The sequence below is a fragment of the Patiria miniata genome, unplaced genomic scaffold, assembly GCF_015706575.1.
Source record: "Patiria miniata isolate m_02_andy unplaced genomic scaffold, ASM1570657v1 HiC_scaffold_13, whole genome shotgun sequence".
Taxonomy (NCBI): domain Eukaryota; kingdom Metazoa; phylum Echinodermata; class Asteroidea; order Valvatida; family Asterinidae; genus Patiria; species Patiria miniata.
In genome coordinates, this window is record NW_024037051.1 from 10,486,709 (window position 1) to 10,510,064 (window position 23,356).

At 40.1% G+C, this 23,356-nt stretch overlaps 3 protein-coding genes across 3 annotated transcripts; 1 reads left to right on the forward strand and 2 right to left on the reverse strand.

Annotated features, from left to right (window-relative positions):
- Nucleotides 1-10,114: 10,114 nt before the first annotated feature.
- LOC119721567 (melatonin receptor type 1B-like) lies at nt 10,115-11,113 on the reverse strand. Its single transcript, XM_038191645.1, has one exon. It carries the CDS (start codon nt 11,111-11,113, stop codon nt 10,115-10,117), a length of 999 nt encoding a protein of 332 aa, XP_038047573.1.
- A 4,223-nt stretch (nt 11,114-15,336) lies between these two features.
- On the forward strand, nt 15,337-20,142 carry LOC119721568. Its single transcript, XM_038191647.1, has 11 exons — nt 15,337-15,679; nt 15,960-16,215; nt 16,482-16,877; nt 17,089-17,340; nt 17,610-17,747; nt 17,836-18,091; nt 18,329-18,583; nt 18,786-19,013; nt 19,198-19,329; nt 19,453-19,801; nt 20,052-20,142. The coding sequence occupies exons 1-10, from the start codon at nt 15,627-15,629 to the stop codon at nt 19,797-19,799; spliced, it is 2,313 nt and encodes a 770-aa protein (XP_038047575.1). The 5' UTR covers nt 15,337-15,626; the 3' UTR covers nt 19,800-19,801; nt 20,052-20,142.
- LOC119721244 (Werner syndrome ATP-dependent helicase-like) lies at nt 19,795-23,107 on the reverse strand. The gene is made up of 6 exons (XM_038191226.1): nt 22,945-23,107; nt 21,984-22,128; nt 21,688-21,826; nt 20,993-21,163; nt 20,662-20,778; nt 19,795-20,563 (listed from the first exon to the last, which is right to left on the reverse strand). The coding sequence occupies exons 1-6, from the start codon at nt 23,095-23,097 to the stop codon at nt 20,053-20,055; spliced, it is 1,236 nt and encodes a 411-aa protein (XP_038047154.1). The 5' UTR covers nt 23,098-23,107; the 3' UTR covers nt 19,795-20,052.
- Between the last annotated feature and the right edge of the window lie 249 nt (nt 23,108-23,356).

Genomic DNA, 23,356 nt, shown 5'->3' on the forward strand with positions numbered 1-23,356 from the left:
CTCCTAAAAATCCAGTGCCTCTTACCGTTTCATTGGTTGAACGTTCACAATCCTCACGTAGGCATGCGCAACACTACAAGCGAGTCAGAATTTTATAGTTCTAAATTCAAAACGCAACGCCCCAGGTGCGTTCTGCGTGACATCGCGCAGAACATGTTACGCGCGCGTCAATCTCCATAAAAGGGTTGTTTACATCTTACTCGCCAGCTGAACACTCCATTATTTTGCTAGAGGGATGTTTCTAAAAGCATGAAGTGAACTTGTTGAACAAAATCGGGATTTTTTGAACGAATTATTTGATATTTTTTTACGGATAAGGTATTTATGAATGGGAATAAATATGTGCTCGGTCGGTATTTATCACTCTGTTTAATACCGCTTAGAGTCTGGGTGCTGATAATTACCCGAGCCTCCGGCTCGGGTAATTATCAGCACCCAGACTCTAAGCGGTATTAAACGAGTGTTAAAAACCTCCGGAGCACACATTTATTCCCTTAATCAAATGGTTTAATCAAGGTCACGTGATGACTTTGGCCTCTTCCATATTCATATTTTGATTCCATGGTCTTCATGTCTAACATGCTAGTAACCAATCAAATGGTACCACCAAGGTCATGTGATGACTCTTTTAATATGCATAATACAGTAATTACCTGTTTTCTTGCAGCACAAATAGCAAATCAGATTTGCAAAGTTTACTTATGAGAATGCACTCAAAGCGTGTGGCATATCACAACAGACAAAAATTGTTTTATTACAAATTTTATTTTTCGAATCTCTAAGACATTTTAAGAACTTTTTTCGTTGCCACCCACCTATGCACTTCGGCTTAGAAGTCCAGTGTTTTGGACATTTATGTGCACGCTTCTACACCGACAGACTTACTCATAGTTGCAGTATGTAGAGCACACGCATGGTCTGTTTTAATTATGACAGTGTTCCCGTGGCCTTGAAAATAATTTGAAAAAGTCATGGAATTTTATTTTCAATTTCCAGGCCTGGAAAAGTCAAGGACATTTGTGTAAATGACAAAAGTCATGGAAAAGCCAATTTAGTTTAAATTTTTAACTTTTGTATATATGCAAACCTTAGCATCGGAAATCTGATTTATATACCTGACAAAATGCAACAAATTTCGCTGATACAACATGTACAAGCATTGATTTCAAAAGACATTTACTGCCTTATTTTGTTGTTTTTCTGTTTCTGTTAAGCAGTTTTCACAGAACAAGTTTTACAGTTTTGATCTGCATTTTGAAGAACTAGGTCATGGATTTTCATAATTTGGTCATGGAAAAGTTGTGGAATTTTATTGTCCTAAAGGTGCTGTTATGTTTTATTAAGCAGCAGCAGCAGTGATTTTCAAAAGGTCATGGGATATCTTACGAGTTGATCTTGCAAGGGTACATGACATCTGGCTTTTATGTGATCATCTGGTAGTCACACTTGAACTTCTCAAATGTGTCTGAGAAACAGGTCGCAATTTTGTTGCTTTGTTAATGCTAACCATGACATTCTCCGCTTAAGAGTGATGTGCTTAACCAGTTCACGCCGGGATTATTTGGACAAGAACTGAACGAGGCGCGGATATGTTTTCACTCGACCTCAAGCCAGGAAGGGTTGAAGCCATCACCCTCGGGCAGCACACTCATATTTCCGGCCTCACTCGCTGCGAGCGGGTCGCTGACAGATATTTTCCGGCCTCGCTCCCTGCGTGTTTATCCGTCATCCATTCCGAATACCATAAAACCTTTATAGGTATACACGTAACCAGCGGGAACTGGTTAAAAGGCTTTATTCATCCCAAATGCAAAGGTACACTACACTTTCAATTGCACTACCTGATATGCAGATATAACACTCAACTTATTTGTATAATTTCCCCAAAACCTGTTTTATTGTTGTTTTCTTGCTTTCTTAAAATTTATCGATTTTTATTTGTTTCTTTTTGGGGTAGGGGCTAACTCTACCTAGCATGAAATTGAATATATAGTGTTATTATATTTGAAATAGTACACTAAAATATGTCTTTATGGTATGTTGTATACGCAAATAATAACAGACTTACTATAAAGGGCTGTTGAAAATCTTAAAGAAAATTTTCATGAGATTAAGTTTTTTATTATCAATTTTATTTACCCTGAGTTTCTTTCCAAAGACCACCGAAATATTATTGAACAGTACTGATGATATTTTAAGGTGAAATTTGAGTTTAATCGACCCGTATTTGTTTCATTGTTGGCGTATTTTTACAAGGTTTGTTTTTAAATGTGTTTGTGTGGTAATTGACAACTCGGTACTTTCATTGGCTTTCTAGACATTTGCAAAGTTCGCACTGTAAATAATTCAAGTAAAGATGAAATTATGCACTGCCATCCACCATGCTTTGCAAGTGAGGTGCACCGCAGTTTAAAAGCTTTGTAAAAAAAAAAACATATTATTGAAAATCATTTATTCATGTTGCTTGTCACATTGTCATATCATATATGAATTTGTTATTGAAATATAATTTTGTTGCAATTTTTGGAATGGCTTTAATGTCTTTGATAAAAGTAAGTGAAAACGATATTAATGGACGTTTTGTCTACTTTATTTAACAAGTTCCAGATGTCATTATTTCAGATTTTGATTTTATTGAAATTATTTGTTTTCATGTCATAATGTTTGTTGGAATTTCATTGTACCATCTATCTAATTTTCATCCATTTTTTTTTTCATTTTCTCATTGCATTTTTTTATAATCTGGGAAAAATATTGAAGTTTTCTGTAGTGCTAGCTGCATCCGAACCCAACCTAAATTCGCTGAGCGTACGGCACTTCCGAACTAAACCGAACCGAACCGACCGAACTCAGTTGTTCAGTTTGGATGTTCAGAAACAATTAATTTTGTAGCGCCGCATATTGCAACTATAAACTCATCAAAATTTACTTAGTATGTTTTAAAAGAAAACGATTTTTTAGGCTGACGGTGAAAATGAAAGGAAATTCGCGTAGAGCCTATGTACGTGCACATACATTAGCGCACACGTAATCTATTTCACCAGAATTAATTTCCTGGGCTGAAATTCGGACTTACTATCCCTCACCGTACTTCGATTTGCTACAGATGTCTAGTTCGTGATAACCTTGTGGATACGAATTCACCTGATACGGAAATTGCCATGTGGAGACGTATACAATCTTGTGTTCCCTGTTACGCCAATGTCTCCACAGGGTACCGTGTATCAGATCATGTAACAAAGAAATGCCTCCACAAGGATACAAAACGGGAGAACAATCATTTTTTTCGAGTCGGGTCAAGTCGTGTATGCGTGGTGACTGGTGGACTGAGCAACCACCACGGGCACGAACTGGCGCCAATAGATCGGGGCGGAGTTATGGTCAGTTTTCCATCAGTTGCTATGTGTTTACGAATCAGCACTGCAGACTCGAGAACCATCGAGTTTCAATTTAGAACATACAGGTCTGGGAGCTAGAAAGCAATTTAGAAAAAAATCCGGATGTCCGCACAGTCGCCTATTCTGAAAAAGTTGCGCCACTTAAACGTTAATTATGAATCCGAGTTTCAGTGCTTGATATACATCTAAAAAGGCTATGAAAACAGAAGGAAAACATTGTCTACAGAAAAGAAAAGTTCCAGTTTTGTGAAATGTAATCGCTAAAATCTACAGATTTAGATCGTTTTTAATAACATTTCTCACGCTGTTGTTGCCGAGAAAGCACGATACCCAACAAAATACAGTGGGTCAAAAACCCAAAAGTGAGTAAAAACTAGCAAGTGTAGGAGGTTTAAGCAAAAAAGTAAAAGCATTTACTTTGCAGTAAAAGCATTAAGGACAAGCAAATGCTTGATTCTAATTTCTATTCCGTATGAATAAAAGTTTTCCTTTACTGTTCAGCATTTACTAGACAACATAGCAAATGCTTGTTACTGTTGGATTGTTTTCATGGTCGAATGGTGTTCTTAATGATGACAGCTCATAACTTTGATCATAAAAAAAAAATTTGGCTTTTTTACTTCAAATTTACAGAATAAGGAAACAATGTCATTATAGTTAAGGAAAACTAAACCCAACTTTGACATGTACACCAACATTAAAATAAACAATTGCAGTCCGTTTAAATTATTATTTTGTATTTCAGGGGAACTTTATTTTCATTTTTTCTTACTAATTGATCTAGTCCTACTTACAATTTTAAATATGTTTTGATAAGATGCAGAACTTAATGCTTTGGTGCTTTTCTGGTAATGAAAAAAATCTAAATCCCATTGGTTCTGTGCCAAATGGCATCATTAAAATAACAAATGGACGTAGCCTACTCGTACAATTTTCAAAAGGGGATGTTCATGTATTAGAGAGAGCAAAAATAAGAAATACTACAGAGAGCTGACAAACAATTATAACCGGAACAGTTGCGCGCAAGAAATCACCGTTCTTATATAAGAAGGGTGCAAGAAATCACCCTTCTTATATAAGAAGGGTGCAAGAAATCACCCTTCTTATATAAGAAGGGTGATTTCTTGCGCGCAACTGTTCCGGTTATAATTGTTTGTCAGCTCTCTGTAGTATTTCTTATTTTTGCTCTCTCAATATTCGCATGTCTCTTTCACCGTTGCATTTGCATGAGTCATTATATGGCCTTTTGCCCAATGGTTTCACCCGATACTAGTGTCGCTGGACGATGGGCATTTAAAAATAGTTGTCTGACGTAGGCTTACATACGATTTCTGTTATTACCTTCGCCATCAAAGAGCTATGGACGAATTTGCTTTAAAACATTTTTAAGGGTTGGTCTTAGTACAAGTACAAATCGATTAGATTGTGGAAGTGATCCAGATCTGGGTCTGGAACCAGGATTTATTTTTATTAAGGATTCTTCACCATTTATGATATTTCTCTTTGGTGTACTGACAATATGGCGGGAATTAATTGTTTAGCCTTGGCGGAGGTATGCACTCGCTGAGTGCTTTCTTGTTACTGTATGATTTACCTATGTCAGTCAATTTGGTGTCCATCCTATGATGAGTCGGGTCGGCCGGTCTGGTCGCATCGCGGTGTTTGCTCGGCGCGCGCCTGGACAGTGCGAAGGTCGGGGGGATCGTAACTTTTTGGTTATGAGTGGTAAAAACCTGATTCAAAAATCAAGTTGTTGTTTATTTAATGGGGATTCCTATGATATTAAGCATTTTGATAGGTTTTGAAAATAAGATTTATAAAACATGCTAAAAGTAAATGATGTAAATCTTACAGAATAGAAACTCAAAATTTGGCCATTTAAATTGTTGTAGATTTTGTTGTGTAATTTGCTTTCAGTGATACAAAACTTCAGATGTCTTTCTTTAAAAAATAAAATTCGCCGGACTCCCTACAATATTAACAGGAAACCCATTGCAAGCTGTAAATGTGTAAGCCAGGCACTTGAAAACTCAGTGAATTCAACTAAAAAGATGTTAAAACTCCCACATAATCTTAGCCTTGTTTTAGTGATTTATATTTTATTACGTGTTTTGATAGCTGGCCTCGGCCTCGGAGGTGGTGGCCTCGGCCTTGGCCTCGCGGTTGTGGCCTCGGCCTCGGCCTTGGCCTCGGAGGTTGTGGCCTCGGCCTTGGCCTCGGCCTCGGAGGTTGTGGCCTCGACTACAACACTGCTCATTAATATTCGTGAGGCTTGAAAAGATTGAAAGATATTGCGCACGCCAGTGTTACAATATTCAAAATTGCACGTAGCCAAGCCTATTTTTCCAATTTCAACGAAAAGTAATGAACATATCTCGACGACTTTTAGCATCACATACTTAGATCATTAGGCCATACTTAGATCATTAGGGGAAATAAATCCTGAAAGTTGCGTGATGAAGATACGGTCTTACAAATGGGAGAAATTAATTGTCAAATATTTCACCCGCCATTGTGAACATGTACGTCTGTGTACATGTAGTTTCATTCAAAATAAAGTGTTACGTAATCTTAAGAAATCGCCTTTCGCAACCATGTGGCTGCAACTATCCTTTAAAAACTGGGCGTTTTTAAAAGTCGAGCTGTTTGGGTGCTAGTCGTGATTTCATCCGTAAAGTGTTCGCCTTTTGCGGACGTCGAAGAAGATTTATTTTGTGCATTGGTGATTGGTCACCGCTGTTCTTTTGAACATAGAAACCAGACTTTATTCACAGTGACATTTTTTGTTTAGGCCAAAAAAAAAATACTTCTGCTTCCAATTACATGGCATTTGAAAATAGGTGAGGTATAGGAAAATGTTTTGGGGGACAATTGTTTTGTGTACATCATATTGAGGTGTCTACGTGTAGTCAAGGGTTAAGGTAGTAATTGATGGTTTTCGGGTTTTTTCCCCAATTCCCCCCCCCCCCCCGAAAAAAAATTAGGGTAGGGGCTGTCAAAATAGGGTACGTATGATAACCAGAAGCAGAACCATTTTTTTTGACAACAGATTTTAATAAATGAAAGAGACTATTACATGCGTTTTACACCGGACACTATTCTGTGCAAACTCCATTCACCTGTGGTTAAAGAGATGATACTGTGATGTCATAAACGGCACACAGTCTTCAGTTTTGAGGTTTTCTTTCGAAACTGTGAACCAAATCAAACTAGAGGTTCGCGTTTGTTGTTACACACGCAGAGTGGTCGGTAGACAACTGTTTTGTGAAACAATATCCAGTTGGGTTGTGAATATTTTTTGGGTAAGAACAAAGGATCATTAAATTTGAACTTCCGTATACATTTTCGGCTTACGTACAAGTTATTTCCGGTTTGATGACGTCAGTCAAAAAAAGGGAAGGAAATACTGATTTAGTTCAAGGAGAATACCCGTTAAACATAAAGTTAAAATAACTCATTTAAATATGGACATTCTAAGTGTGTGTAATAATAACACCCAACTTCCGGTTAGATGACGTCATAGTATTTGGAAGCAAAAGGTCAACTTTAAGTGTAGCAGATGTCATAAATTGGACTAGGAACAAAGTCATGAGACAGGGATCAAATGAAGTGGAAATTAACAAAATGATCATTGTTAAATTCTCCCTACGGTAACTTCCGGTTTAATGACGTCATGATTTTAAAATCTTGCAAATTCATTTGTGGTTGCTAACGGAATATGAAGGGGCCATGTGGTAGAATTTTGATTGAGGGTTTTTAAATTTGAAAAGATTAAACTCTTTTTGATGTGCCGCTAGAGGGCGCCCTTTTGGGGATGACGTCAAAATTATGTTTTTGTGTTTGGCATTCCTCACTTAACACTAACATAATGTATTTGTCTGTAGTAAAATGCTTTCATTTTAGAGTTATATTCAATTTTTCTTGCACTTCCGGTAACACCGGAAGTGAAGGTCAAGCGGTTTTGTACTAGGGAATAAGAATTGTTGCCCGAGGCATCGTTTACAACCTAACGCAAAAACGAACACGATACTCTATTTAGTTCTAAAGATATAGCTGAAACTATTTTCACAAATTTGGCCCTCAAATTGCTTGTAATTTGATACATAATGACGTCATGATGACGTCAGATTTGTTTTTAACATCTTCGGATGGGCGTTGAAGTTCATACCAGGTTTTATTATTATCCCGTAAATCGTTTGGAAGAAATTCGGTTCGTTTTGATTTTGAGGCTTCTGTCTGTATTCTAAATTCACCTAATTTTGACTTTCCGGTTGATCCGGAAGTAAAGGTCAAGCGAGTTCACGTATCAATTAATGGTTTATCTAATTACAAGGTTGGAACATAGTTGATCATTTTGTTCAAGAGTAATAGGCAAAAGAAGACGGTCATTTTTTCAACGAAATTCGCTTGTAATTTGACACCCGATGACGTCATCGTGACGTCAGAGTAATATGCACCACTCGGGATGAGGGTCGATATATGTTTAAAGTTTTAAGTTCATACCATCAACCGTTTAGGAGAAAACCCGCGGAGAAGTGCCGTACGGAAAAAAAAGGAAAGAAAGAAGATTTGTGAGAACAATTCAAGACAGTGGTCGGGTTGTGCCCGACCACTCAATTAAACATCGAAATCATTTATGCATAAAGCCCGGTTCATACTCGGCGCGAAAGCGAAAGCGAACGCGAATTTGGGACGTCATGGCAAGTATTCGCGCTGCGAATTCGTAAAAGTTGAACACATTTTAACTCAGCGAATTTCGCAGCAAACGTGCCATGACGTCAAATTCGCTTCGCATTCGCATTCGCGTGGAGTATGAACCGGGCTTAAAGCGCATCAAAACAACCTTAGTCCATCCAGCAGCTAATGTACGAGGATGTTAGGGGTAGTATGGAAATAACCCGCCTCCCCCCCCCCCCCCTCCGACCCACCCCTAAAGCGCGTAAAATAAAAACAACCGAGGCCACCAATGTCCTTCTTCCCAAAGCACGAGTATGCAATCGGGCCCCGTTCATATCGGCAACTCAATTCCCCAACCTGGACAAGACCCGTGCCTGCAGAATAACCAATTGACAAAATCATCTGCCCGAGCCATATGATATATAACGCAATTCAATAGTTTCCAAAGACGTTATAAAATACGTCAAAGGGAAAGACGTGCAGGTGCAAAATGTTAGCATGAATTCATCACACAAAATGACATTACATGTACATATTTTTCAAATGAAGCACTTTAATTAGTTTAAAGCAAAAATCACCTTCTCTCCACATGACCAATATAGGGTCGCTTGTGTTAATTTAGTTTTTTTTAGACTAGGCGATATTTTAAAAAAAATTACATGAAGAGGCGGGAGGAATAATGTTTATATTTACATAATTGAGTAGTCTGTTTGATATGCATGGAGTTATAACTAAACACAACGCATAATGCCGGCATTTCGTCGAGAGGGGCGCTATTTACATTTTCGCAAAATGCCAAAAGGAAGGAAGTGGCGTCGACTCTTGGTGCCAAACGGAGCCCGTGGGAGTGAAAGGGTTAATACTGATGTTTTGTGAGACTACTTGATGATATCTGAGGAAAAGTAAATGTGCGCAACCTTAGGGTATAGCCATTTGGGATTGTTTCTATGTCCTCATAACTATTCAGCCACTTATATGCTTTAGAAAATGTTATTGAAGTCAGGAAGTGTAAGTAGAATCACCAAACTAAACTTTTCAAAAAATAAAATAACAACAAAATATACCCAAAATATGGGGGAAAATATATTAAACGACAGGTATTAAAGATTTATGCAAATTAGGCATATTTCCACTAAAAATGACCTAGATGACCCCCTTTTTTGGAAATATCGCCTAGATTATTTCTCTTTTTTTTTCTTTTCCTCTTTTTAAAAAAAAACAAAGAAAACAAAAAAAAACTCAACGGTTGACGAAGAATTTTGAAATAATAAAAAAAAAAATTCAAGACGTGCTCTTCGACAAATTCGGCTCGACTCGGCTCGGCTCGACTCGACTCGACGACTCAAATGGAGTTAGATCACTGCTTCGGCAGTAAAGGGACGACGACCGTGCTGGAACGGAGCCCAATTGGGCTACAAAACGCGCTTTGAACGGAATGCTGTTTACTCGGAAAGAACATTAAAGGTAGGAAATAAACATCCACACAACTATCTTTAAAAACTGGGCGTTTTTTATTCTTGTGTTATGCGTGCGAGAACAACTTTCGGGGTCAACTTTTGCGACCCCAAAAAGTCAGGCTGTTCATGCTAGTTGTGATTCTAGCCATAAAGTGTTCGCCTTTTGCGGACGTGTACTAAACCACACTACTGGTGTGTGCAATTGTATGTGACACACACAACGTGTATTGTGTACATTGACTGAAACGGCAGGAAAAACGTATGCGTACTCCGTTGTGTCCGATGTAAACAACAAAAAAAATTTTCGTCTTTTCTCGAGAACGGTATAAGACATCAGGTTGGTTTCCTTTCAACCAGATGTTTTAAATATGATACGCAAACAAGCAAAAACATGAACATTTCGCGGATTTCATGACGCAGTACCCCTTTAAGAATGACTGGATTCGTATCCAGTGGTACCGTTTTACGTGTGACTCGATCGTTTGCGTCATTAATGTTACAAACAAAGTTGCGCTTCCCTTTGGTTGCTTCAAATTGGACGTCAAATATGAAGTAGGCCTAACTATTGAAAGTTGGGCCACCTCAGCCTTGAGGGATATTTTCGACGCGATTCCTACGATATCTTCCTAGCGTTAACAGGTCACTGAGCTGAGCCCGGAAGTGTTTGTAGATGAAGCTGTAAATGATCGGGTTGATGAAGAGATTGCAGGCCAGCAGCGTGGTGAAGGCGGTGTACACGGGTTCGTTCGGCTGTAGGTCAAGTAGGAGCGTTCCCACGTAGTAACACTCAGTCGGCGTCCAACAGATCGCAAAAACGATTATGACCAGCAGGATCGTAACGAGAATGTTCTTTTTAGCTCTACGGATGATGTGCTGTCGAGGGTTCACTGGATTCGCAAGATTCTTCGTCAGCATGGTCAGTATTTTGACATAGGAGTACGTCATGATGAGAACGGGCACGACGTACTCTATGCTCAACGCCAACACGCCAATGCAAATCTTCAGAGAAGGGCTTATCGGCACAAACTGGCAACGCCCTTGGACAGGTTCCACCATGAGTGTCATATGGGAGCAGTAGACGAAGCCCACGACCCAGGAAGTCACCATGGCGCCTCGTCTCAGTTTGGCTTTAGTGCACGAGTTGCGCCATTTCGCCATGTGGCAAGTCGCCACGAACCGCTCCAGTGAGATGGCGACGAGGTTATACGTAGACGTAACGTTCAAGCACCACAGGAAGAAATCAGAGAACAGCAAGCTACAGATCAGTTTGTCGGAGAGGTTCCCTTCCTTAGACACAACAACGGTGTTGGGGCTCTTGAGTACCGTACTGCAGAAAAACACCAGCCCGGCAGCCAAGTCAATGCAGGACTGGTGCAGGATGAGACGGTTGGTGAAGGAGCTGAACATCTTATGCCGGAGCAGCATAACGATGATGACCACGCTGTTACCTAGAACTGCGAGGCAGGCGATAATTGTCTTGACTGCACCGAGTGAAGGGCTGACCGCCACGCCGGACTCAGGCCATTCATCGCCCGTACCGTTCTCAAAATCGCCACTCGACAAATTTTGATTTGACGCCATCGCAACTAAGGAATAATTGTTTGTTCAGTTTAGATTTCGGTTTGCCTCTGCGAAAGACTGCGAGCTTCTGTAAAGTTGTCTGGAACGGTGTACCGCTTCAACCGAGCTTGGGGCGTGGTTTGTGCGGTTTTGCTCTCAGTGCAACGACCACCGACATCAGCGCAAACTCCCACAGTGACGATTTGTAGAGAAACAATTACCTTTTTATGCGCGGAGCTAGCGCGTGCGTCATCAGGACCGTCTCTTGATTATGTACTCCACGTAATACAATCATTTGAAGGTCTCTATGTAGCAACCTGGAAAAAAACTGAATTGAATTACGTGTTTTTGATAATTATAAGATGACTTGTGAGATTTCCCTTGGGACAATTCGCACATCACGCACGCTCTTTACACGTACCAAGGCAAGCTTAAAGCAAAAAAAAACAACAATAAGTTTTATCTTTTGAATTAGGAACGCCCCGTTCGTATAATCAAATACTGATGTTGCGTGTGGCGGGAAATTAAGTAAGTTATTATTTTGGAAGACAAATTTATTGCACGATCCAGATCCAGATCCAGAAAGGCAAACTGTACTAAGTTTTGGGTGTTTTTCCCCCACATAGTCAGTTTTACCTACAAAACGCAGCATCCGCGGCGGCCATTGATGTTCCCGGAGCCTACAAGGTTATGGACGCAGCTGCGGGTCCATGGTTCAATAAAGGTTCAGAATTGTAATGAAGAAAGAATGTTCTGCGCTCTGAGGCTGAGAAGAAAATTGTACGGGCCTGTAAACAAGGCCACCAAAACGATATGGTACAATAATGGTATTCGTGATTGCAATGCAGGTTAACTACATTACATGTATTGTTATGGGATATATATTATGTAAAATATACATAACTTAAAGATTTTGTGATTTGAACAACCCTATTTCTCACTTGACAAAAAAAAGAGTAGAATGCAGTATTTTGTTAAGATTAGAGATATAATAGATGTGTTTTATTATAATGCACAAAATGTGCTTGAGAGAGCTCCTATCTCATGCACGTCATTTGTCCCATTCGAGGGGTCCTACTAAAGCGCGTCAACAAGCGTCAACAAGCGTCAACAAGCGTCAACAAGTTTTAGTAGTCGTTAAGTGCGCGTCAACAAATTTTTTATAGGCTTTTGAACAATAAAAACAGCTTTATATGGTAGAAAAAGCAATAATGAACATCTTCTGCATATCAATTAAAGTTAAAATTATTTTAAAACTTGGTTTTTTGAACGCGAAATGTATGACGAATTTGTCGATAAAAGTAGGCCGCCATCTTGTTTGGATGGCGCTGTAGACTTCGCGCATGCGTAGTATGGCTCTTTACACTTCACGCATGCGTAGTACGGCTAGCTACACATAAACAAGATGGCGGCCTACTTTTATCGACAAATTCGTCGTACATTTCGCGTTCAAAAAACCAAGTTTTAAAATAATTTTAACTTTAATTGATATGCAGAAGATGTTCATTATTGCTTTTTCTACCATATAAAGCTGTTTTTATTGTTCAAAAGCCTATAAAAAATTTGTTGACGCGCACTTAACGACTACTAAAACTTGTTGACGCTTGTTGACGCTTGTTGACGCTTGTTGACGCACTTTAGTAGGACCGCATTCGAGGGGTCCGGAAACGCGCCACCAGTGCCGGCTGGACTTTTAGGCTCTATTAAAAAAACTCGCTCGTACAGTACACCCGCCGCGCCGCTAGGCCTAGGCCCATTTGCAGGGCGGGCGGCGAATCTTTTTTTCAAACGACATCCGTTTCCCATCTTCTGATTGGTCCACCATGATGCATATCTAATGCCTTGTTCTCCACAACACAAGCCCAAGCTTTAGGCTTTACGTCCTTTGTGAGAAATGTTCCTGCCCAAGTAAAATGAGAAGAAGTGAGGCTCACTGAGATTTGAACTCGGATCACCTCATTAGAGGGACGGGCCGGGACTTAACAGGCGGGTTCGCCCTGCAAAAAAAAAAGGCGGGGGGGGGGGACGAGCGAAACAGGCGGGCCCAATACTGGGAAAGATTTCCATATAAGAAGTTCACTCAACACCCTGTGTACAAACCCTATGAGAGTGGACTGAAAATTCTAAGTGTTTTCTAAGAAAATGCTTGTATTTTCTCACTGCTCAAATTGACTTTGATGACATGAAATTGCTATCTGGGGGCTTGTTAGTCAATACAGAGGAAAATTAGTGAACTTCTTATATATGGAAATCTTTCCCAATACTTTTTCCCGGCCCATGTGAAGTTCGGATGACAATGGAGCGAATATTAATATGAACGCATGGTGGCGCTGTGCACAAACAATGACCTTTTGACCTGGGTAACCGCTTCACAACTATCGAATTTCATTGGTTGTCGTGTGCGTGACGTTCCCAGTTTGCTGTATTCTGATTGGCCCTCATACTGACACAGCGGACATGGCGGATACGCTTACGACTGCGCTAGAATCTGGCGCGAGAAAACTAGTGTGAATAAATCAGAATATGGTGTGAAGTCAGTTTTTTTGGTAAGAAACATTGACATCTTTTCCTTTGTTTTTACTCTAGTTAGACCTTGCCCATGTGCCCACAAAAAACAGTCGCATGTGCCGTGCCCAAGCAACGGACGTTGATCATGTTGATGGTGGAGTGTACTGATTCGCCATGATCGCGGCGGGAACTTTAGGCCACAGCCAGGCTGAAGTCGACACAACTAACTCGGTCCCACATTAGCCCAGGTTGGACGTCGTCTACATTGCATTGCGACTGACGTCCAGGGTATAACGTTTTCATGTCATTGCGAACATTTGATTGAAAGCATTTTCTCACATTTTTACCTTATAGAGGAAGCTCAACTGGCGTCAACATATTCCTTGTATCCCTAATCACTCAAATTCATGGTTGAGAAGTAATGAATATGTCCCAGGAATAAAATATTTAAGGAAATTATCCGCTAATTCGTGCTTCCGATTGTAAACATCTCGAACCGACTGCTCGTGTGAAGGCTTGCGCTTGCGTGCGCGCATGCGCGAAATGCGTAGCAACTGAACGGCTCTCACGCATGCGTATTAGAATTGTGGGCGTATGCAAGTGTGTTCGTCACGCCGTCAGACAAGCACATGCAAATTCAAGTTGCAACTTTCTGAATTTCCTCAAGTGTATCGAGCACTTTGCAATGTCTTCATCTTCGAAATTTTGTGTAAATTGTGAAACGACCACGTTTGAGAAAGCCGAGCGAGGCTATAAGAGGCATTTGGTGAAAGTTTTGTCAAGCCCCGGCACATTCAGAAAAGCGTTCGGCAAGGTCATAACACCAGATGAATGTAAAACACAATTCCTGTGTTCAAAGTGCAAGGAAACATTAGTTTCCCAGACCGTCCCAAAGAAAAAGGGTTCACAGAAAAGAAGCTTTCCGAAAAACAACAACTCCACTTCTGATCCGGCTAAGCGACAAAAGACGAACTTCAAGACAACGGCGAAAAAACTCATTGACGAGTCAAAATACACGCAAGTGCTCAGATGCCTGATAAGGGGAAGCAAAAAAGCACAGAAGGCTATCGGGAAAGTTTGTGTCCAGCAGATTCAACGAGAGGTAATAAAGATTAAAAAATTCGTTATGATTGTTTTCATTTGTGTATTATTGATCTACATTATATTTGTATATGACATAAGCATTTCTGATAAGTGGGTATTACGCTGGACGTTTTATAAACGTGTGATTATGTTTAGAAAAATATTATAATACTGTACCTAATTAATCAAGTGATAGCGAAATTTATGGAAAGCGTGCAACAACGGTGGATAGACATTAACAAATTGGTGTTGTGTAAAATGTTTCAGTTCATCGGGGATATGCCAAGAACATTTTTGGTTGAAGGGACGCATTTACCTATAGTATTCTCCCCCACTGGGCTAAGCCTCTACTCATATGAGCCCTCAAGTGGTATTTGTTCACGTCGTAAGTTCTAAATTGCTCAGCGCCTATACTCGATCCAATCTTCCAATAATTTTCTAAATGAGCTAAGCGGAGTTACCATGTTGAATTCCGACGGGGATAATTATCTTTACACCTCACCGCTCCTCTTTCCCTCACCTTTGCAAAAAGGCAAGAAGGGAATAACTTTTCGGGAATAATTGTTACGACGAAAAAAATGCGGGCAATATTATAAGTATATTGTGGGCCGAAAAATGGAGCAAAGCCCGAAAAAAATTACGGTAACATTCTCTGATCTTTGCCCCCCCTTCCTCGTTCGTCGTAAGAAATCACCGCCTTTAGAGATTTATACTATATGCTAACAGTGCTAAATTTAATGGGTATTTATTTTGTCACACTATACTATACAAAACAAAATGCCCGCTGAGTTGTTGCACAATTCCGTTCAATTTTCAGGCTCGGGAAGTCAGTCAAAAGAAGAAAGGACTTGACGCAGATGCCGGTATCTTCGGTGGAAAGCTCACACTGGAACGATTACAAAAGTTCGCGTGGAAGGACCTCATTAAAGAGGCAAATTCCAAGATGCCTCTACTAGTGGCAATGATACAGGCCTCCTTACCAGCCAAATTGAAAAGGTAACGAAGATTACAGTGAACACTGTATGAGCTCTTTCCGAACTTTCTGACGTGCATGCATGCAGTATTTTATTGCGATCGTAATGAATTTCCGAAATGTTACACATTCGACACTACCCAATAACGTATTATTTTCTGCCAGAATGAACCAATGCATGCATTGTGGGAATAGACAGTTCGAATTTGTTTTCCCCGGAAATTTACCCATGATTATACTAAAAATTATGCCAATGCATTGTGGTCTTAAATGCTTTTCACACTAAAATATATTATTATACAGGGCCGGACACAACATCATAGAGAAGCGTCTGGGCACTATTCTGTCGATCATCTTTTTCACACGAGCGCCACGGAAATACAACTTCGTCCAGGCTACCTTGAGTGTTGAATTGTGGAGGCAAGGCTGTACCCATAAATTGTTCCAAACGCTCAACCGTCTAGGGATAACACAGGGCCTCCAGACTGCTCGTGCACACGTCGATAACATCGCCGCTGACCATGACAACTGTCTGGTCCAGTGGAAAACATCAGTTGAGGTATAACTATGTGAATCTATGTACAATGCACAGAAGGCTCTGTTGAATTACCACCCTGTGTATTACAGTACGGACAATAACTAATTATATATGAGATTAAATGCGCAGGACAATAACTAATTATATATGAGATAAAATGCGCAGGACAATAACTAATTATATATGAGATAAAATGCGCAGGACAATAACTAATTATATATGAGATTAAATGTGCAATACTGTATACTATAAAAAAAAAACTATAGGCCTTTACGTTTTTTCTTTAGTCTAGCGATAATCGCAACCACAAAAAAGCAGTACGGAGAGTGTCGCAAACAGGAGATGAAGGTTACGGCGTATGTTGGGACAATGTCCAAATTAATCCCCACTGTAAACATCAAGGCAAAGACAAGAAAGCCGAATTTCTGCTCTGGGCTCTGTCATTTGCTTGCAACAACCGAGTGCCGACACTCCATCTGATGGACACAACTACCATCCCTGCTTGTCAGCTGATCCCATGCATCATTCCACAACATCACGACTACGCAGAGTTGAAGAACCTGATGGTCTATCTCACAATGAAAATTCTCATGCAGCATCTCCCCGTCATGGACCCAATGAAGAGACACGTCCCCCGACGCAAACACCAGTACTCCACTGAAATGTGCAACAAGAGTGAAGTGGTAAATAACTCTTTTATCTTTATTTCGGGGGAAAAACAATCCAAACTAACACAGACTATAATGTATTGTTAAATTGTGCGAAAAAACAATGCATAAAATAATATTGGCATCGTTTGAATAGATAAAAACATTGAAATAAACAATGTCATGTTTACTACGTGAAATACAGACCAAAATGCACAGACAAATAACTGACACTACTCAAAATCAGGTCAATCTTGGAGTTCTGGAAGCCAATCCGGCATCAACTGCTGGCGTGATCCAGATAATGCAACATCTACATGCGTACGTGCCGGAACCCAATGGTCAGGTCCTCCCCATCCTATGTAGCGGAGACGGACTCAGCGTGGAGAGAATGGTACATGCAAAGAGGGCAAGAGTGAACGGGGAAAGTAAAATGCATCGACTACAAGGTCTCGTAGAAACACCACAGGAGTTCCACAAGGAAATACTGTTGCTACAGGTAATGTTTGTCGATAGATTTCTCGTAATTTCATGTATTCAGGCAGAAATTGTGTAAAAAGTTGATGATGTCTACGGGCTCGTTAGACATGGCACCGCGAAAAATAATTGTTAAAATGAATCGCTATATTATATAATCATTCCAACATCTAACCAAAAAAATAGGTCAGCGATAAGTGATCAATTCATTTCAATATTTAAATTGTAATATTGAGATAGTCAAAATAATTTAAATGAAGTTAAAAACTACTTTCTTCACACCTATTTTAGGACACAGTGAACATGCTGTACAGTGGCAGCAGTATTGCTTCCAGAGGGAGCCTCGCACACATGAAGGTGTTTTACAATCACCGATCGATGAGCACTGATGTGAAACAGAACGTGCAACATGCATGGGATTTAATAGAGGTATGTGTACAATGCTTATCAGCAGCTTCTTCTCACTACATCTTGGCTTCCATTCCCCTTATCTATCCTTTTGTTTTTTCCTCTTAAGTTTACAACAGAAGCATATGTTACCATGTTCGCCAAGACAATCCTCAACCTTGATACCATATCTGACGTGCCTGCAAATTTCCCGTCTACGGGGAGAATGGAAGAAAAGGTTGAGTATCTAAGGAGGTTGGCAGAACAAATAGTGGACTTCTGCTGGTTGGCACCTAAAAAGGAAGACATCCGAAAGGTCAATGCCAGCGCAAAGTCATCGGCAATTTTCCCAGAAGAGTCTTATGGATTTTGTTGTTGTGATGAAGGTGAGTAGTAGCAATTACAAGTGTTTCCAAATTATAAAACCAGCGCTCCCGCCGACCCAATCAAAACAATGACTATGATGGTGATGATGACGAAAGACATCAATCGTATTTAGAAACAAATTATAAAATTTATACAAAAAACCTTGACGATATGTGGCTACCCACATATCATCATCATCATCATCAATTCACAATGGATTTTTTTAATATTGAAATAACGTTTTCCATCGTGCACAGAAAAAGAGGAACCCATGATTCAATGCTGCAGCTACCAATGTCCCTTCAGTTGGTACCACCTCGCATGTGTTGGTCTTGACGAAGCACCCACCGACGATTGGTTTTGCTGTGACGATTGTGAAGTCGATGGCACATACATATATTGTAGGTGCCACAAGAGAAAGGGCGGCGAAATGATTCAATGCGCTTTGAAGGACGCCTGTCGCAATCAGGAGTGGTATCACAAATCGTGTTTATCTGACAACACATTTCCGGGTAATGTATGACTCTTTTATATGAGGATATAATTTCTAGGCCACAATATGGCCGATGATAAACTTGAACTTTACATTCTTTTTTTTTTATATTTTATTTTATTATTTATACGTATTATTAAAAATTCAATAATATTATCATAATATAAGTATGTAAATACCAAATTAATAGAGATTTGCTTTTCCTGCATGTGTTCGTATAGAGGTATGGTACTGTTGCGACGAGTGTGCACTGGAGACAGAACATGATGACTATGTATTAAATTATACGAAGGCCCTGATGTGGCGTGGGTTGAACCATTTGGCAAGGAGGTTTGCTGTAAGACACGGGGAAGGAGAAACAATGAAGTCTCACTGGAAGATGGATCTACTAGAATTCTGGTCTTCTCGGCATCATAAGTACTTGAACATCGCACAACAGTTTTTGACAGGTCTGTTGCATCCTTGCTTCATTTGCAATATTATATCCACCGTGCATGTTACAAAATGCTGTATAGTATCCCGTCATTTGAAAAAGTCACCATGTGGTATCTTAAAACGTGTGTCGAATCATCGGGTGCATATTGTGAATTGAAATTCATGGGTATTTCATTTTATCTTATGTTTTTTTTATAGGTGTCAGTGGCTTTTTGTCAGAGCGGCTTCGTCATGACATGACATGGAATCGGGTAGCCAACGTACACGGCAAGGAAGGGGCAAATATCGGCATGGATCTTCTGAACGAATTTCTTAATAACGAGTTCAAAGGTATCGACATACAATGATGATGTTCTTGACCCTGAACAGATCTTCTCTAGGATCAATGTGTTATCTGTAACTGACCTTAATTGTATTCATGTAACAATAATATGATTTGTATATCTTTTAAAGACATGCTGCTACGATCTCGAGGACGATATACCCCCAAGCAGGTCCAACGCTGTGCCCAAATGAGTGGCGCTTTCGGAAAGCAAATCGACAGGCTGATTACGGACGGGGGGCTTGGTGATTTAGTTCAGGGCAACGGTTCAAAGACACGCCACGCCAATAAGAAAGATGTCCTGGATTTTGTCAAAGAATTCCAAAAAGACCTCCTGTTCGTCTACCACCCAGGCCGTTATCATCGCGGATTTGAAGAATATGCCTACAGCACGGGTATAAAATCACCGGATCTGCTCGGGAGAAAGCTTCGCAAAACCGCAGAAGTTATGGACATGTGGAAAAATATAACCGACTAAAGGTAAACTAGTAATTGTGATCTCTCTACGCTTAGCATGGAAATTAAATGTGTTTTTCATTATATAGCACTGAAATTGAGCCGCACTTATAATGTCACTCCAGAGAGTGCACTGAAACAAACTACAGTTATCTCCGTTATCAAATGAACAACAGACAACACAAGAGATTGGATACTGCTTATTTACATTCATTTATTGGGTGATCTCCTCTTTGCATTTTTCTCTTCTCGTTTCTTTTTCTGATCAACACAGATTACTCCTCGCACCCATTGCAACATTGTTGGCAGCTCCCCCTGACAAGTTTCTGCATGCCAGAGACGTATAGATGTTGCAGGATAACTGCCCTCACGCACTGGTTTGATGTTACAGATGCACAGACCTCCATCATGCTATGGTCAACCATCCGTTTGTTGACAGACCGCGGATAAAGATAAAGGTAGCTATGCCCCTGCCGTCCGTCTCGTGCACAACGGCCAACTTCCTGCCAGTAGCTCAGTACATCTCGAGAGGGGCCCCAGTGGATGACGAAGTCTACGTCATTGATTTGAACCCCCATCCCAAATGCCATTGTAGCTACCACACATCGAAGGGGAGATGACGACTTGGCGAAGGACGATACAATCCGTTTTTGGCTCTCTTGGTCTGTGCTGCCGTGGTACATTTCCACAATTCTGTTGTGGACGGTGCGATCTGAGCCTGCCCAGGCCATCTCATTCAGGCTGCTCATGAGCCACGCATAAATGTTTGCGACTTCGTTTACTTGCCTACAAAGAAAATACACAGTAGATCATTATAATACCCCAGAGGAATGATTAAAAAAGTGAATCAAGATATAAAACCATATGAGGTGTTGAAATGTTACCTTGAATAAATGATTGCCTTCGGCGCCTCTTTCCCCTTTAACAGGTCAGCGTACCACTTAAGCTGCTCTGCAAAGTTTGCATTGTCAACCCGTTCAGCATGAATTTTGATGTTGGGCCTGACAAATAAAAAAACATCACAATTTTTGAATGCACGAACAAATTCATGTTACGGCCGGATCATATTTCGATGCGGCTGCAACGACATTTTTATGAAATTTCGTGACGTAAAATTCGTTTGCCATCTCCGTTTGCGTGAAGTGTGAACCGGTCTTTAAGGAGAGGAATTTTGTACAATTTCATCTTTAATTCGTTTCATGCTTTATTACTCACCTGTCAGGCAGCACGGCTATGATTTCAAAAGACGATACTTCAAGATTTAAAGTGTGTATGATGTCTTCAACCATGCTTTGAGTTGCAGTCGCAGTTAGGCACACGACGGGTTGTTGGGACAGAATTGATCGGATGGTTGAAATGTTTTTGTATCCATCTCGAAAAGTCCCCCTGATAAAATAATGGGAAAAGTTGGTCATGCATTTAAAAAAATTAAACAAAAGACGGACAAACTATCGACTTCGTTTCCACAGATTTAGACGCATATGAGTTGTGAAAAATGCTCCTTGCAAGTATGGTCACTTTCATTTGTATGGGATGACCGCTCAACTTCAACATCTCTCGTCGAAGGCAAATTGGAAAAGATCGACCATCTATCTCATCAATTACGGTCCCCTCAAACTCTAAAGTGGAATCGTGAATTCGGACCAGACTTAAACTTGTTTATGGACGCTTCACCCGTCCCGCTTCCAGAATAGTATATAGAGTAAATAGTTATAATTTTCATAAAATCTTCTCAACCCACTCTGTCTGCAAGGGGTTATAAGCCAGTGGGAGCGGAAAAGTGGGGCTCCTTAAGGCCTTTTTTCTTGTCCTTTTATTTATGTCAGGATGCATTTTTGTGTGGTCTTTAGTTGTTTTAAATAATACCGAAGAAAGGATAATAAATGACAACGCAATTTCAAGTATCCTACCACTTTGTCATGCAGTGTGCTTCGTCTATAACTACGGCAGTAAGGCGGTTTGCCCATCTTTTGGCGGCAGACCACCACTTGTGTCGCAGTATGGCCTCCGGAGAAGAAAATATCAGTTGAAATTTCCCTTCCGTAATTTCTGCAATAAAATATAACAAGATATCAGAAAATCTATACTATACTAATTGTGTACGCTAATTTTTCCCAAAAGGTTTGAGTGGTTTCCCGCTTATTCCGTCAGAGAAAATTGTCTTATGGTCACATTCTGTGTTCAATGTGTTGAACAATCTTCCCACCTTCCTTGGTAGCATCATCAATTTCATCAGCTCGCATTATCGCGGCACACGTGACACCTCGGGAGCTCCACCTTTCTACCTGGTCGAGCATTAGGGACCTCAGTGGTGAAATGACAAGGGTGATGTGCTCTACATCAGTCTCTATCTGGAAAAAAAGAGATGAACGGTTCAGGTTTGCGCGGTCATGTTTTCTGTTTTAATAGTCGTAATAATACCTTCACTTCAAATTCTTCCATCTTAACTTTTCTAAAGAATTTTAGATAATTTTGCTATTAAATGAGGGTGATTTTATAATCATTAATGGGCAAATTTATAAGGATGATTTGTTTTAGGAAACTTCATTTCTTAATAAAGGATAGCACTTTTCATGCAATACCTTTCATTTCAGCAATTCAAATACAATACAAAGTTCTAGTACAGTAATATCGTTGTTACATAATCTCACAGAATGTTTAACTTCATTAATTAATCACGTTTGTTTTGGAAACACGGTTTAAAAATGTCCTCTGTATTTTTTCTCTACAGTTCTGATTTAATTTAAAGATGATAACGTTAGGCTATAAGCATTCACGCAAAAATAGACTCGCACAAATCTGGAACTGACAAATATTTGCTGTCGATAGGTCAAGTTAAAATAATGGTCACAAACATCAAATTTTCAAATATCGACGGCGTGTTTCTGGAAGATGGATATTCTGTATATTGAACATCGCACACAACAGGCACAATTTCTGTTCAGCAATTCAGGTTCACCATGCTGGGAAGGTTATGTTTGAAAAACCTACACTTTGAATGGGAAATAGTTTTTTTCTTGCACGCGCGTACTGTCGGCGTTTTACATTTAATAAAAATAATAGGCCTAATGTCATTTTCTCGGTTGCTCAATTTGTAGTAAATAGAAAACACAAGTATTTAGAAATTGAAAAGCTCATTCTAAAGTGTCTTGATGAGTGTTACTTACTTTGTCCATGATTGATGACAACCATCCGTAGCAATCACTCTTCCCAAATCCAGTGGGCAGAAGGCCGAACACATTTTTTCGCCTTTCTAAGACAGATCTTATGATCTGAATTTGCTCTGGCTTCAGATTGTACGGGACGCCACATTCCGTCATTACATTATTAATCGCCTTCTCCATCTTACAGAAATTCGATCAACTCGAGCAAACAAGTCTTGAGGAAATTCAGAAAGTCGCAACGTAACTTTTGTATGTCTTTTCTGATTCAACACTCACGGCCGGCGTGACGAACACACTTGCATACGCCCACAATTCTAATACGCATGCGTGAGAGCCATTCAGTTGCTACGCATTTCGCGCATGCGCGCACGCAAGCGCAAGCCTTCACACGAGCAGTCGGTTCGAGATGTTTACA